At 56.9% G+C, this 14,493-nt stretch overlaps 3 protein-coding genes across 5 annotated transcripts; 1 reads left to right on the forward strand and 2 right to left on the reverse strand.

The window, feature by feature from the left end:
• Positions 1–6,660: 6,660 nt before the first annotated feature.
• On the reverse strand, positions 6,661–7,095 carry JDV02_002481 (uncharacterized protein; the record flags this gene model as incomplete). Its single annotated transcript, XM_047983511.1, has 1 exon — positions 6,661–7,095. One exon carries the CDS (start codon positions 7,093–7,095, stop codon positions 6,661–6,663), a length of 435 nt encoding a protein of 144 aa, XP_047839482.1.
• Positions 7,096–8,329: 1,234 nt separating this feature from the next.
• ADE6 (Phosphoribosylformylglycinamidine synthase) lies at positions 8,330–12,968 on the forward strand. 3 transcript variants are annotated; one of them, XM_047983512.1, is made up of 4 exons: positions 8,330–9,137; positions 9,188–9,425; positions 9,479–9,504; positions 9,556–12,968. In XM_047983512.1, the coding sequence occupies exons 1-4, from the start codon at positions 8,470–8,472 to the stop codon at positions 12,689–12,691; spliced, it is 4,068 nt and encodes a 1,355-aa protein (XP_047839483.1). In that variant the 5' UTR covers positions 8,330–8,469; the 3' UTR covers positions 12,692–12,968. The 3 variants fall into 3 exon arrangements, with proteins under 3 accessions (XP_047839483.1, XP_047839484.1, XP_047839485.1); XM_047983513.1 differs by having other exon boundaries at positions 8,330–9,425; XM_047983514.1 differs by having other exon boundaries at positions 9,188–12,968.
• Positions 12,636–14,237, reverse strand: JDV02_002483 (uncharacterized protein). The gene is made up of 2 exons (XM_047983515.1): positions 13,326–14,237; positions 12,636–13,172 (listed from the first exon to the last, which is right to left on the reverse strand). The coding sequence occupies exons 1-2, from the start codon at positions 13,885–13,887 to the stop codon at positions 12,862–12,864; spliced, it is 873 nt and encodes a 290-aa protein (XP_047839486.1). The 5' UTR covers positions 13,888–14,237; the 3' UTR covers positions 12,636–12,861.
• Positions 14,238–14,493: the final 256 nt, after the last annotated feature.

A 14,493-nucleotide genomic window follows, 5' to 3' on the forward strand; every position in this document is an offset into this window, starting at 1 on the left:
TGCAAAGTCAAGTCAACAACAACATGCAGACTGGACGAGGGAAGGCCGGCAAGAAGGGTTCAAGACAAGGGCAAGGAGGGAGGTCGCGAGGAAGGGTTTTGTTGCGCCAGCACGCCAGCAAGCAACCTACTTCGTAACTTACAGCCTAGCATTCATTGCATTGCAACTGCGGGCGACGTGGTCGTACATATATAAGTTGGTGCAGCGTTGCATCAAATCCGAGTCGCCTGGCGCCAGGCGCCAAATGGGGATCTTTTGGAGACGGTCTGGGTCGTACAGACGAGGCCCATTGTCCTGTCCACCACCCACGGCACGAGGATGCCGGGGGGCTCTCCACTTGTGAGATGGTCCGTTGACACATCCGGGCGAATCACCGATGCCGTGAGCTGATGGGGTGCGGATCTGATAAGATTTTGTAGCATTAGGGAAGTCGCCGGGCCGGGGTGGCGTCCAGGGGACAAGGGGGTGCGGCCGATTATCGCTCTCCCAGAGTATCGGGATGGGGCCCGCCAACGCCACGGAAGGTCTCGACGAGAAGAGAAGAGGAAGAAAAATTAATAACAAAAAAAATATTGAGTCCTGTCCGCCCGTCCCGGGATGGCGACACACAGTCCGTGGTCCCATCCAAGACTTTGACTATTGCATGGCCAAAGTGCGTCTGGGAGTCTTGACGGGTCCGGCCCCGTCGGCCACGAGGCCATTGATTTGATCTGTATCCACTGACACACAAATCGAGCCCACTGCATGTAACCATGCCTGGATGGGGCCAGGCTCGTCTTTTTTTATTTGCAAAAGAAGAAGGCTTACATGTAGGTAAGCTGTCTTGTACGTACGTAGCATCTCCTGATGCTTGGTTGCGTCTGCCCACGCTAGGCCAAATAGTAGACCGTTGGGTCCAGTCCGGCCTTCGACCCGTTCATGGCCAACCCCGACGGGCCCTCCGAAGGAAGCGCAGCAGGAGGCAGCAGGATTCTTTCCCGCTCGTTCGTTCGCCGACTAACGATGCCTCTCTGCCACTGCTACCTTGCCCGTTTATGCGCCTCGGGCCCCCCTCTCTCTCGGAATAAAGTTTCTGTTCTCGTCGGTCAAGACCCGCAACCAGCGTCCCTTATTGCCTTCGCTCACGACAGATGATGATGCCCTTGGGGTCGTTGCTGGGATCTTTTTACTGAATTTCAGCTCCCACCACGACCGACGAGCCGGGAAACCGGTCACTGCGCATAAAACGCGCGTGGCTAGATCTCTCGGCATCTGCCCAGAGCCAAGAACATGGGGCTTGGGTCCATTGTCGGGGGTTATTCCACGTGCCCACTCTCAGCGGCGGCGTCTTGCGGGACCGGGTGGCCGCCGCCGAGGACATCCGAGCTGGAGAGCCAGCCCCCAATCCCATCTCGGCGCAAGGCTCGAGGCTCGGTGGGCCGAAACCCGAAAAGCCTCTGGCGGGACGGACGACGACGACGGCACGCGCACGGAGACTTGCCAGTTGGGACGCAAGGGATCTGGAGATTATTCGCTCACGAAGTGGGCTCATGTTGGGCAAAGCCGGAGCACGACCAGACGTCGTGCTGCCAATAATTGAGCGCCCGCCTGCTGTGTCCATGTTCTTCTCTCCTGTCTGGTTGGCACATGCACACACCCTGCATCCGTCACGCAGCAGCGCACTGACTGGACCATTCCAGGGTATCGGAGCAGAGATGGCGATGATGTGTAGTGCAAGTGACCAACACGCCAGGGCGATGCCCAACTGCGCTCGCTCAAAATTTGCGACTACTGGTCCAAGACGCTCGAACGTGAACTGGCGTGAGTTTATGGCGGAAAAGACGCAAGGTTGTTGTTTGTTGAAGTCGGCTACTATGTGATAGGAGAGATGATGAATCCTCATCGGTGCTAACCTCTGGATCGCGGAAGACTTGATGCGTCTCTAACCATGTTGTACTATGAGATTGCGTCTCCGCGCCGTGAGTTGTCATCACGCTGGCCATGACACGGATCACAACGCACTTTATTTCGAGCGCACTGGTTTTATCACAGAGTTCCGCGACGAATGAGTTTGTTGGCAGTTGCTGAATCAGGCTCTAATCTGGTGTCAACGATGAAGATGGGATGCAGTTCTCCGCGTACAATCTCGCCCCGTACCTGTGCCGGCTCGGCTCTCTAAATAGTCTACGTTAGAGGCTCCGCGGCCTTGATCATACTAGGATGATGCCGAGGTTGAAGCACTTGAAGCCTTTGTGTGGCTTAGCTGTGGTGTGGTAACGTTGTCTCGTGCTATCATTAATCTCTGCCGTTATACTACAAAGAAAGGTCGATAATCTACAATAGGGCAGGATTTCTCACGCTTGTTTCACTTGCAACGGGAAACAAGACAAGGGACACATTGAAGATGTTCAACCACGCTAAAATGCAACGGACGGGTCAAAGAGTGCATTCATATGACGCTGATGAAGCACACCTCAGTGCAACATGAACTGACATTCCTGCCATGAGCCCCGCTAGAATATCCTCTCTTGCGGCAGAAACGCGCAGCCAAAACTGGCCGTCACGACAGAATACGTGGTGCTCGCGCATCCCGTGGGGCACGCATCACTGCACCCGTAGGTGGTCGTCGAGGTTGGGATCGGCCAGGGGCAGTCGCTGCGAAACGACAACGTCTCGATCTCGACGCACAGAGGCCGCACGCACGTCTTGCAATGGCCATGGGTAGCCATGACCGTTGGGCAAGGGTCCGTTGGGGTCGGGCCGTCCGTCCGGACGATCGAGTACGAGGTGGTGGCGCAGCCCTGGGGACATCGGTGTCCGCAGCAGGGGAAGTAGGTCATTGATGTGGCGAGCCGCTCGGGACAGTCGTAGTGGTTCGTGACCGTCTCCGTGACGGTGCAGTCATTTACACAGCACGTCGGGCAAATGTCGCATGTGGCGGTGATGGTCGGGCATTTCCCCTCCGCAACGACAAGCGAAGCGGCACTGCGGTGCACGACATGTACGCTTATTAGTCCTCACGGAACTCCCCCATTGTTGGAGCTGAAGCAATGATCTGCGCACGTACCTGAGAATGGATAGCACAATGTGAACGAGACGCATCCTGGGGGACAAAGTGCTGTTGGTTGTACTGAACTGACGTCTGGACAAAACAGAGAGAGTGTCTAGACACCATGATCATCCTAGGTCGCAAATGCCAAGACATCTCTCTATTATATCCCTTCCGTTGCTGAGCGAGCTTACCGTGAATCGCGATGGCAGCAATGCAGTCGTCGCATAAGACGGCTCCTTCTTTGACCGACGGGTAAGCCACCAATGGAAGCCAGGCCAATACACAGGCCTTGTCCGGGCTACAGACAGATTCCATCCCGCACATTGTGGCTTCGATGGGCGGCCGGGTACGAGGCATTGACGAATGGGGGCACACCGCGGTTCGTATTGAGCTGGTCGGCTGACCTATTGCCTATTCTAGCGATTGGCCTGCTCTGGTGTTGAGGGAGCGGACAATCAACGATGCAAACGGCACCCGCGGGGGGCAAAGGCAGTGCCGCAGCAAGCTGAGACCCGAATGCTCTCCTTATCATTTCTTTCCAACTCACTCACTCAGCGTGACAAAGAATGCCTCGAGCGTCACTTGGACAATCATGCAGACCCCCATTCTTCGTGCCCAGAAACTGTGCCGTTTTTGGCGGAGAGTCGGCACCGAGGCTCAGCTAGAAGAACATGTCTCAGCCGATGCTGGCCACATTTAGCTGACCGCTGTCCACCATCATTCGCAATCGATGCCGAGTGGTAGTCATGCACATGCCATCATAGTTGATGGGAGAGCCCCTGCGCTGCTTGCGGGACGCGTGGCATATTGTCGTGGGGGATTCAGTATGGGAGTCAATGTTAGCAGTCAGAATACATTTACGAGAGCTGGGCTTGAGTGACAACCTTGAGAATCAACCTCGGAGCCTGGACCCGTCCAAATTCTCGTCATGTGCCCGCGACGACCTCAGAATGTATGACAAAGCTGGCGACCAGCTCGTGAAATAACGATTGAATTGTTCTTCTCCCTGACATTGGCACTCAGCCTCCATGTCCAAGTTCAAAGCCCCCATGCACCGCTGTCGAGTTTCATGTAATGCCACCCTCCGCAACCTGGTCATCTGTATGAGAGTCTTCTGCGTGGGGCGCGACCTGGAAGTCCATCTTCATGCCGAGCCGTGGATGCGGACTGGTCGTCCACAAACTGGAGTCTTGGTTCGACAGCTAGAGCCCTGTCCTTGGCGATTGAGGCGCTGCCTTCTTGGCATATACCTTCCGATAGCGCACGTCTCCAGATTTCCGCTGCCTTTTCAGCGTCGCAGTCCTCCCAATCCTCCCATCTTCCACGAAGTTTGTCCATCATCTCACTGTGTTCCATTTTGACGTCGAAAAGAAGTTGTTGGAAAGCGTACCAGTGACAAGACCGCAGGTCCCCCTTGTACTCTAGCGTATACCGGAGTAGTGCGAGACACTCAAAGCTGAAGCTCGTCCCCGACTCGACGTCGTCAATAAGCCTGCTGAGTCCGAACAACCAGCCCTCACCTGCAGTGCCGGTCTCGACGAAGATAGTGATATTCGTGGGGTTAGTTAAATGGACAAAGTAAACAGCGGGCCAGGTCAACATGCTGCGGAAGGTATTGAGGGCGACGGCTGGAATGCGTGTATTGTGTAACCAAGGTTTTGAACAAGCCGATGCCAAACAGTTTCGGACACGGAGGACGTACGACGTTCAGGATTTATATACATGAAAAGTGAACGAGACCATGTGCACGCACGCGGAGTAAGGTATCGACGGGTTTTGAAATGACAAAGTATTTGTCGCCATTCGCAAGAACGCCCGCGAAACGGCCGCGTTACCGCAGCGCATGGTGGTCTCGGTAGACCTGCCGGGCGGCGAGTCTAAATCAAGTGTTTGCGTCATCCGTGATAGCAAAGCCCCGGAGCTGCTGCGAAATTACCTCATTGTGTTTGATGCCCCAGGCACGGGCAATGCAGTGTCCCCTAGGATCCCGCGCTACTGCTTTGTGAAACTCGATTGGGTTCCGTAATGCCTGGGCCCCTGCTCTGCTCTTGTCTTGTTGTCGTGCAAGAATGTATGGCCTGTCCAGAATCTATTCACTCAATGCATCTAAGTTGACCAAACCCTACTAGGTGTCTTGGGTGCTCGCAAGACGGAAGATATGTGATTAAGTCAGGTGCTGCGCGCATGACTGGGTACGGAATTTACTCAACTGGTTCTAGCACAACACGCCTCTCAAAAAAATGGTGCATGCCTCTGTTCTGAATAACGTCAGGCTCGGGCGTGCTCTCGGGTGTTATGGATGGGTTAGTCAGCCTCACAGTTGGCCAGCTCTTTCACTGGTCTCTCTCTCACTCGGCCACCTATATAGCTCTCTTCTTCCTCCCTTCATAGCCCATTAAGCTCTCTCTTCATCATCAGCTGTGCGCCTGTGCCTCCTTTCTCATCGGGCAACTGCGGGGCGGAGACGGTCTATATTGCCCTGATCGGCAGCTTCGGAATGTCCGCAAAAGCGCCTTTGTACGTAAAGTCGCGTCCACCAGCGCCTGTGCAACGTGGAAGATGCATACGAAGTATAAGTAGATCACCGCCTGCCACATACAGCATATGGTTGGCCGCTATAGCGCACCTGCTATGGTCGTAATACGCGCGTTCTACTATGTGCATTGCCGCTTGCGTTGCCGTTTGCGTTGGCACATGCGTTGCTGCGTGTGTTGCTACGTGTATTGTAATGGTCACTGCTGCGAGGCAGCTGCGGCCCGATCAAACGCGAATCTCACGCGAAGATAGGAACGCTTACATACCTTAGCTCACTAGCTTTTATTCTTTTGCCGCCACGGGTAGGATCCTAAGTTTCCCCGAATAGGCTTATTTCTAAAGAAAAAAGTCTGTTCACGGTTAGATGAGAGAGAGTATATCTTAACACTTCCATAAGTATATCTTGACACTTACACAGTTATATCTTAATACTGACATAACTTCGCTTCTCCTGCATCCTTTGGTAGCTTAACTGCTGCGCGTTCGAGAAGAGCCAAGTGATAGCCTCGAAATCTGGCTCGACCGCTGCACACGCGTCGAGGTTGCCGATCGGGGCGTATGCTTTCGTTGACGTAAAGTCGAGCCTGAGTAATAACTGGAGCGCACGGCCGTGGCGCCGCGTAGTTCCTACCTTGGCACCGCCATGGAGCGGACAATGGTGGAGGATGAGTGACACAGCCTTCAATGTTGTCTGCTTGTTCCAACCGACAAACCGGCCCACTCCCACCGCACGCTTATCTGGCTCTGCTTGTTGGAATTGGTACATCAGTATTGACTCATTGGTCCCACTCACTCCCGCCGCTCATTCAATCTTGAAGCCTGAAACGGTGCACATGCTCGTCCATGTCCCCCGTGACGACGACGATAGAATGCATGACAAAGTTGGCGGCCAGCTTGTAAAATAGTGCGATTGGATTGTTCTTCTCCCTGAGCTTCCATTTAGCCTCCCTGTCTGGTCCAAATTCAAAGCCCCAATGCACCGCTGTCGACCCTCATTCAATTGCCCCCTCCGCCACTGGTCCTCTGTATGTGATCCTTCTGCGTTGGCCGCGACATGGAAATTTCGAAAGTCCATCTTCACATTGAGGTGTAAATCAATGTGGGCTGGCCGTGGGAATGGCCGTGGGAAAAGCAAAGTCCCATGGCCTGGAGACTTGACGACTGTCCTTGGCCCTTGACACGCTGCCTGCTTGAGCCATTCCTTCCCCCACCGCAAGCTCCCAGATCTGGTCTGCTATGGCAACGGATGTTTCGGGGTTGCCCACACGCCTGTATTTATAGAAAACGCCCTCAATAAGTGCTCTGAAAGCCTGGATGTAGGGAAACCACAGGACGCCCTTGTACTCTAGGCTATGAAAGCCGGGCATCAACGAGATGTCGTCCCAACATTCCTCTCGCACACGGCCATCTTCTCCCAAGTAGAAAAGCGTGCCGTCAGCTGCAATCCCGTTCTCGAGGAAGAACTGGACCATTGGACAGCCATGGCGATCCAACGAACGGCAAACGTGAACCGGTAGCCAATCATGCATGATGCGGACGGTGACTGAGATGCGCGTATGAGGAAGTATTTGCAGAAGCCGACGTTGGATTCTGATAGGGAGAACGTCCGGCGTTCAGCATTTATAGCCACGAGGAGTACGGCATCGATGGGCTGTGGAATGACACAGAACTTGTCGTCATTCGCAGATACGCTCGCGTAACAACTTGTGACGATGAATGCAGGCAGCACTCTCAGCCGCGTTGCCGCGGCGCATGACGGTCTTGGTCGACATGTCCGGGCCGCGAGTCTGAACAAGGTATATGTATCATTCGTGATGTCAAACCCACGTGAGCTATTGCGAAATTGCCTCATTGTGTTTGACGCTCTAGGCACGGGCAATGTAGCGCCCCAGGATCCCGCGTCACTGCTTTGTACACAGGATTGGGTTCCGTAATGCCTGGGCCCTGCTTTTATCTTGGTGCCGTGCAGGATTGTCTGGCCTGTCCAGGATTCGTCTCCTCAACGCATCTAGTCGACCACGTCCCATTAGGTAACTTGGATCAGCTGATGCTCGAAAGACGGATGGTATGCGGTTGAGTCGGGTGCTGCGTGCATGCCGTGGGCGCACGGAGTCTACTAGTTCTAGTTCAACATGACTCTCAAGGGAATGATACGCAGCCGGGGTTCTGGATAACGTCTACAGCGGACGTGCCCGAGGAGGCTCGGTCGCGGGCGGGGCGGAAACGGTCTACGCTTTCGTCAACATAATGCCAAGTCTGCGTAGCCGGGAACACACAGCCATCAATTGGGCGCCGACGCGTACGAAGTAGCTTGTAACTAGCTGGCTGGCGCAGCCATGGCATGGAGCGGACGACAATGATTGTCTGTTCCCGCGAAGCTCCCGCTCCCGCCCCACGCTTGTCTGTCTGGTCTGGCTCTGCTCCTTGGAGTTCGTGCAATTGACGAGGGTCCGATTTCGCCCCACTCACTCCCAGCGTTCAAATTCACTTCTCACAGTTGAGGCCAAAAGTCGAGCTCCGGCTCAGCTCCCGGTGCGGGGAGGGTACGGTTGGCCGAAGCGAGCGGTCAACTGACCATGGTACAAGGTATGCCGATGCTGGAAACTTTCATCAACTCGACTTGGTGCTTTCAGCAGGACATGGCATGGAATTTTTGACGCCGTGTTCCGCCGCGCCGGCATTCACGCCGAAACACGTGGACGCGCAAAAATGCCGGACCGAAAATTTTTGCCCCTCCACGTATCGATAAGTGGTGGAAGGAGGGGCAGCTCAAAAGTGAATTTCCTCTGACGCGAGCCATCCATCATCTCCCGCGACTGTTGGGACGCCCTTCCGCGACAAGCCTTTTCGCAAAGGGTTTGCCGTCACCCCCCCCCGTACCCGGCCATTTCACCACGCTCGCCATGCCTCACGAGACCTTGGTCGGTAGCTCCTGCTATACGGCGTCTACCGCCCAGGAGCTCAAGGCTCGCGCCAACAAGACCAGCCAGCCCGCCATCAAGCAAATCCGCGGTCAGTGGGTCTACTATGTCGACCTCGTCAACTCCAGCAAGACCGTCCTCGATCAGGTCAAGGGACTGCTCCAGGATGTCGACTCGGAGCCGCTCCTCGCTTCGCAGAGTGGCGGCAATTCGGCCACCATATACGTCACTCCGCGTTACCTGTCGCCTTGGAGCTCGCAGGCCACCAGTATTGCTCACGTGTGCGGCCTCAAGGACCATGTGCGACGCATCGAAAAGGGACGACTCATTGTCGTCGACTTTGAGACGCCCTTTGAGCCTGGCCAAGAGTCCTCCATCAGGGACGTCCTTCACGACCGCATGACCGAAATTTTCGACCTGGAGAAGCCGTCGTTGAATGCCATGTTCCAAGACGATGCGCCCGCCCCCCTCGTCGTTGTCGACATATTCGCCGATGGTAAAGACCCTCTCAGCATCCTCAAGCAGTACAACCAGGAAAAGGGCCTCAGCCTTGACGAATCCGAAATGCAATATCTCGTCGACGTCTTCACAAAGCTGGGCCGCCCCCCTCACGATGTCGAGCTCTTCATGTTTGCCCAGGTCAACTCTGAGTACGTCGAGGCTTCTCTAGACAGCGCGCCTGGCACCGCTGACAGAACAGACACTGCCGGCACAAGGTATTCAACGCCAGCTGGACCATTGACGGCGTGTCGCAAGACAAGAGCCTGTTCGAGATGATCAGGAACACGCACAAGAAGACGCCTGACTACACCGTGTCAGCGTACAGCGACAACGCTGCCGTTCTTCAGGGCGAGCCTGCCCACTTCTGGTCTCCGGATTATTCGACAGGGTCTTGGAAGCTCACGCCCGAGGTTGCGCATGTGCTGGCCAAGGTCGAGGTTAGTACGTAGAGTCTCGGCGCATTGAATCGTGTTAACGCTCGCTATGCCAGACACACAACCATCCGACCGCCATTTCGTGAGTTTCCGCGTGCTTCTTCTCCGCATTCTTGGCTAATGACTGTCCAAGCCCATTCCCTGGCGCTGCTACCGGCTCCGGCGGCGAGATTCGAGACGAGGCAGCCGTCGGCCGCGGCTCAGTGACAAAGGGGGGCCTGTGCGGTTTCTGGGTGTCCGATCTCCTCATTCCCGACCGCCGCGCCCCGTGGGAGTCGGACATTGGCCGTCCAGCCCACTACGCGAGCAGCCTTGACATTATGCTCGAGGCCCCCATCGGCAGCGCCCGATTCAACAACGAGTTCGGCCGGCCTTGTCTTACCGGCACCTTCCGCACCCTTCTCACACCGGCCTCGTCCGATGACGCTGCCGCGGACGCCAAGGAATGGCGCGGATACCATAAACCCATCATGCTGGCTGGTGGCGTCGGCACTGTTCGCCCGCAGAACGCTTTGAAAGAAGAGCGGTTCGTCCGCGAAGGGGCGCACGTCATCGTTTTGGGCGGCCCTGCCATGCTCATTGGCCTCGGTGGCGGCGCCGCCTCGAGCAACGCGTCGGGCGAAGGCAACGCCGATCTGGACTTTGACAGCGTGCAGCGTGGTAATCCCGAGATGGAACGACGCGCCCAGATGGTCATCAACACTTGCACGGCCCTCGGCGAGCAGAGTCCGATCGCCATGATCCACGACGTGGGCGCCGGCGGCCTGTCAAATGCGCTCCCCGAACTCGTCAAGGATGCCGGGTATGGCGGCAACTTTGAGCTTCGGCAGGTCGAAAGTGCGGATCGGAGCATGAGTCCGCTTCAGATTTGGTGCAACGAGGCTCAGGAACGATATGTGCTTCTGATCAACCCCGAGAACATGAATCGCTTCACCAGCATTTGCCGCCGTGAGCGTTGCGGCTTTTCCGATGTTGGTGCTGTTGCATCTCGAGACTCGAGCGGGGTCTCCAAACTGGTGCTCACGGACCGCGAGTCCAAGGAGTACCCACGCCCCATCGACCTGCCAATGGATGCGCTCTTCCCTCCCAAGCGCCAGCAGGATCGCAACGTCACCTCGATCAAGCCCAGCTTCGCTCCGTTCGATGCCATGGCGTCCCTTCGCAAGGACTTTGGAGACCTCGGCAACGCCGAGTTGCTCAGCAAGGCTGTCGAACGCGTGTTCCTGATGCCTGCCGTCGGCTCAAAGTCATTCCTCATCACCATTGGCGACCGAACTGTCGGTGGACTTACTACCAGAGATCAGATGGTTGGGCCGTGGCAAACCCCGGTTGCCGACGTCGCCATCACGGCCACGTCCTTCAGCCTTGGCGGAAAGCAACGGATTGGCGAGGCCATGGCCATGGGCGAAAAGCCTACTCTGGCACTTGTTGATCCTGCCGCTTCGGCTAGGATGGCCGTTGCCGAGAGTCTGCTGAACATTGGCGCGGCCGACATCATGGGCGACCTGCGCCGCGTCAAGCTCTCGGCAAACTGGATGGCCGCTGTGAGTCATCCGGGAGAGGGTGCTGCCCTTTACGAAGCGGTCAAGGCAATTGGCATGGAGATGTGCCCTGAGCTCAACATCAGCATCCCCGTCGGAAAGGACTCGACGTCCATGAAGGCCGTGTGGAAGGAGGACGGACAGGCAAAGAGTGTTACCGCTCCCGTTTCCGTCGCCATCTCCGCGTTTACTGTCGTCGAAGATGTCCGCAAGACCTGGACACCGCACCTTCGCCGAGTGGAGGAGGTTGGCGAGACGATTCTCCTGTTTGTCGATCTCGCCGAGGGACGCAAGGCCTTGGGTGGATCGGCCCTGGCCCAGTCTTTCGGCGCCGTTGGCAACGAGGTGCCGGATATGAAGAATTTCGATTTGATGAGGGATTACTTCGATGCTCTATCACAGTTGCACGAGAGCGGCGTCGTGCTGGCATACCATGACCGATCTGATGGTGGTCTCATTACCACAGTCGCCGAGATGATGTTTGCTGGCCGCTGTGGCGTCGACATGATGATGGACGGCATCGCCAAGTCTGGTCAGACGGGAGACATGGTTGAGGCGCTGTTCAACGAGGAGCTCGGCGCCGTCTTCCAGGTCCGGGCCTCTGACGAGATCAACTTCAAGCGCTGCTTCGCTACCTGCGGGCCCCCGCCTGGCTTGGTTCGCAAGTTTGGTGTGGTTAAGTCCAAGGGCAGGCAGTCGCTGACGATCCGTCACGCCGGTGCTACATTCGCCACACTCGGCCGTGCCGAAATGCAGCAGTGGTGGTCCAAGACTTCTTACGAGATGCAGCGCCTGCGAGACAACCCTGCCTGCGCAGACTCCGAGTTTGCCACAATCGCAGACTCCGAGGATCCCGGCATGTCCTACAACCTCACCTACTCTCCGGCCGAGAACATTATGCCCCTTACCTCGTCTATCAGCGGTTTCTTTGGAAAGGCGCCTCGGGTTGCTGTTCTCCGAGAGCAAGGCGTTAACGGCTACGCCGAGCTGGCATTTGCTTTCAAGGCTGCTGGCTTCGAGCCTGTTGACATTCACATGACGGATGTTCTGGATGGCAGGTCTCTTGCCGACTTTACCGGATTGGCTGCTCCGGGAGGCTTTTCGTACGGCGATGTTCTTGGCGCGGGTCAAGGTTGGGCCAAGTCGATCCTGATGCATGAGAACACTCGACGAGAGTTCACCGACTTCTTCAAGCGGCCCGATACCTTTGCTCTGGGTGTCTGCAATGGCTGCCAGCTACTCACGCGCATCAAGTCGCTGATCCCTGGCGCCGAACACTGGCCGACCTTTGTCGACAATGCGAGCCAGCAGTTTGAGGGTCGCTTCAGCATGGTCAAGGTCGAGGAGAATAGCAGCAAACCCTCGGTCTTCTTCCACGGCATGAACGGCTCGACGTTGCCCGTTGTTGTGTCTCACGGCGAGGGCCGAGCGAAATTCCCATCGCCCAACTCGCTGCAGGAGCTGACCAGCTCGGGCATGATTCCGCTTCGCTATGTCGACAACCGCTTGCACGTCACGGAGCAGTACCCCTACAATCCCAACGGCAGCCCTGCCGGCGTGGCCGGTGTGTCGACCAAGGACGGCCGTTTTGTGGCGATGATGCCACATCCCGAGCGCACTGTCCTCGCCGATGTGGCCAGCTTCGTGCCTCGCGAGGCAGTTGACGAGTGGGGTGAGTTTGGGCCGTGGGTGCGCATCTTCCGCAGCGCCCGACGATGGGTGGGCTGAGCGGGTTCGGTCTCTTGTTGGTTGCATATGGTGTCACGAAAAAACTATAGATGGGTATGGTGTTTATGACTGAACTTCAAAGAGCAGAGTTTTCAGTTGGAGCAGACAAATTTACAGGCATTGCACGTATAGAAAGTCTCTTCGCTGCCTTGATGGTTGGCCGTGTCGTGTCAGATCCACGCACCGTCGACGGCGTAAACGCTGCCGCTCACGAAGGTGCTTTCGGGTCCGAGAAGAAAGGCGACTACGGCGGCGACCTCCTCTGGTTTCCCGTAGCGTCGAAAAGCCGTGGACTCGTCAAACGGTGCGTCGGCGGGGCGCCCGGTCTGAGCCCAGGCTCGCTCCATCATTGGCGTGTAGATGGCTCCCGGGGCGACGGCATTGACCCGGATCTCACGGTCTCCGACCTCCTTGGCTGCGGCGCGGGTGAGACCAACGACGCCGTGTTTGCTGGCCCCGTATGCTCCGTGGAGGGCCATGGCTGAATCCCATTAGCTTGCGCACTAGATGTGATGAGGCGACGCTACTGATGAGTCCTTCCCAACCCTGGTGCTAGTTGCCGCGACAAAGGTCAAGTGAAAGGCATGATATACAACAGCTCAAGACAAGGCGCAACAAGGAAGGGAGGCAATACCGTTTGTGCCATGTATGCTCGCCATGTTGACGATGGAACCGCCGTCGGCGACGCACTTGAGCTCCGCGCGCAGGCAGTACATGCACCCGGTGAGGTTCACGGCGATGAGGCGGTGCCACTCCTCGTCGTCGTCCGTGCCGGCGACGGAGCCCACGGAGTGGTACCGTCCGATGACGCCCGCGATGTTGGCCGCGCCGTCGAGCCGCCCGAACCGCTCCACGACTCCCGCGATCCAGGCGTCGACCTGCGCGCGCTGCGTGACGTCGACGCGCGCGACTGCGAACCTGGGCTTCGCGCCATCGTCACTGCCTGCTGCTTCGCTGCCGGTGGGGGGCTCGGAGGCGGCCGCCGCGAAGGGTTGCTGCCGTGGTTGGGAAGAAGAAGGAGGTTGGCTTTGATGAGAGATTTGAGCCGTGAAGAGTGCCTCTGCGGCGGCGAGGCTGGCATCGTCCACGTCGGCGACGCAGACGGTTGCGCCGCGCTCGAGAAGGAGCTTGGACGTCGCGAGACCGATGCCGCTGGCGCCGCCGGTGACGGCAAAGACCTTGCCCTCGAGAGCCATGTTTCCAGCGAATCAGCCTTGAATACTACCTTTCTTACACTGTTGGGGGTAATGGAATGGACGCTCGTGGGCACAAGCGAGTCTCGTGGTTATTGTGCACTGGCGAGCAGAGTCAGTGGCGATCGCCAGCAGTCGCGACATGTGCGGGTTCTCCGAAGACGATGTATGGCTTTGGATATCTCACATATGACGCCAGTCTGTCGTGAAGGCACATGCCAGCAGCAGCTTCATTGATGATGAGTGATGTGATTTTCCGGCGGCATGTCGGCTCGACTGGCTGTGTGCTAGTGATATAAAAGATGCTCCGGTGCGCGACTGGACGGATGGATGGCTGCAAGGCTTGATTGACATGGGAGGCTATGGTGACCTCTTGCTTCTTGCAAGTCCCAAAGCGGGGGTTGGCACACCGCGCGCTTTATCCAGCAGACCATGCCCTTAAAACAGAAGATGCATGATTGGAGCAGATGTAGATCCCGAGGGCTGGGGGGGTATGGGATGACACCCGCTCTTTGCCAGGTAGGGTGGCAGCCAAGGTAGTAAGTACATGTAAGAGGAGCATGGCCTCTCCATCCATCCATGCGCCCTGACTCTAGTCCGTCTTTGCGA

The sequence above is a fragment of the Purpureocillium takamizusanense genome, chromosome 2 (assembly GCF_022605165.1).
Source record: "Purpureocillium takamizusanense chromosome 2, complete sequence".
In the NCBI taxonomy this organism is placed as follows: domain Eukaryota; kingdom Fungi; phylum Ascomycota; class Sordariomycetes; order Hypocreales; family Ophiocordycipitaceae; genus Purpureocillium; species Purpureocillium takamizusanense.

Coding starts and splice junctions, on each gene's coding strand:
- ADE6 (XM_047983512.1), top strand. CDS start 8,470: ATGCCTCACGAGACCTTGGTCGGTAGCTCCTGCTATACGGCGTCTACC. Junction 9,138..9,187: donor TTTGCCCAGGTCAACTCTGA/GTACGTCGAGGC, acceptor CTGACAGAACAG/ACACTGCCGGCACAAGGTAT. Junction 9,505..9,555: donor AACCATCCGACCGCCATTTC/GTGAGTTTCCGC, acceptor TGACTGTCCAAG/CCCATTCCCTGGCGCTGCTA.
- JDV02_002483 (XM_047983515.1), bottom strand. CDS start 13,887: ATGGCTCTCGAGGGCAAGGTCTTTGCCGTCACCGGCGGCGCCAGCGGC. Junction 13,173..13,325: donor GAGCATACATGGCACAAACG/GTATTGCCTCCC, acceptor AATGGGATTCAG/CCATGGCCCTCCACGGAGCA.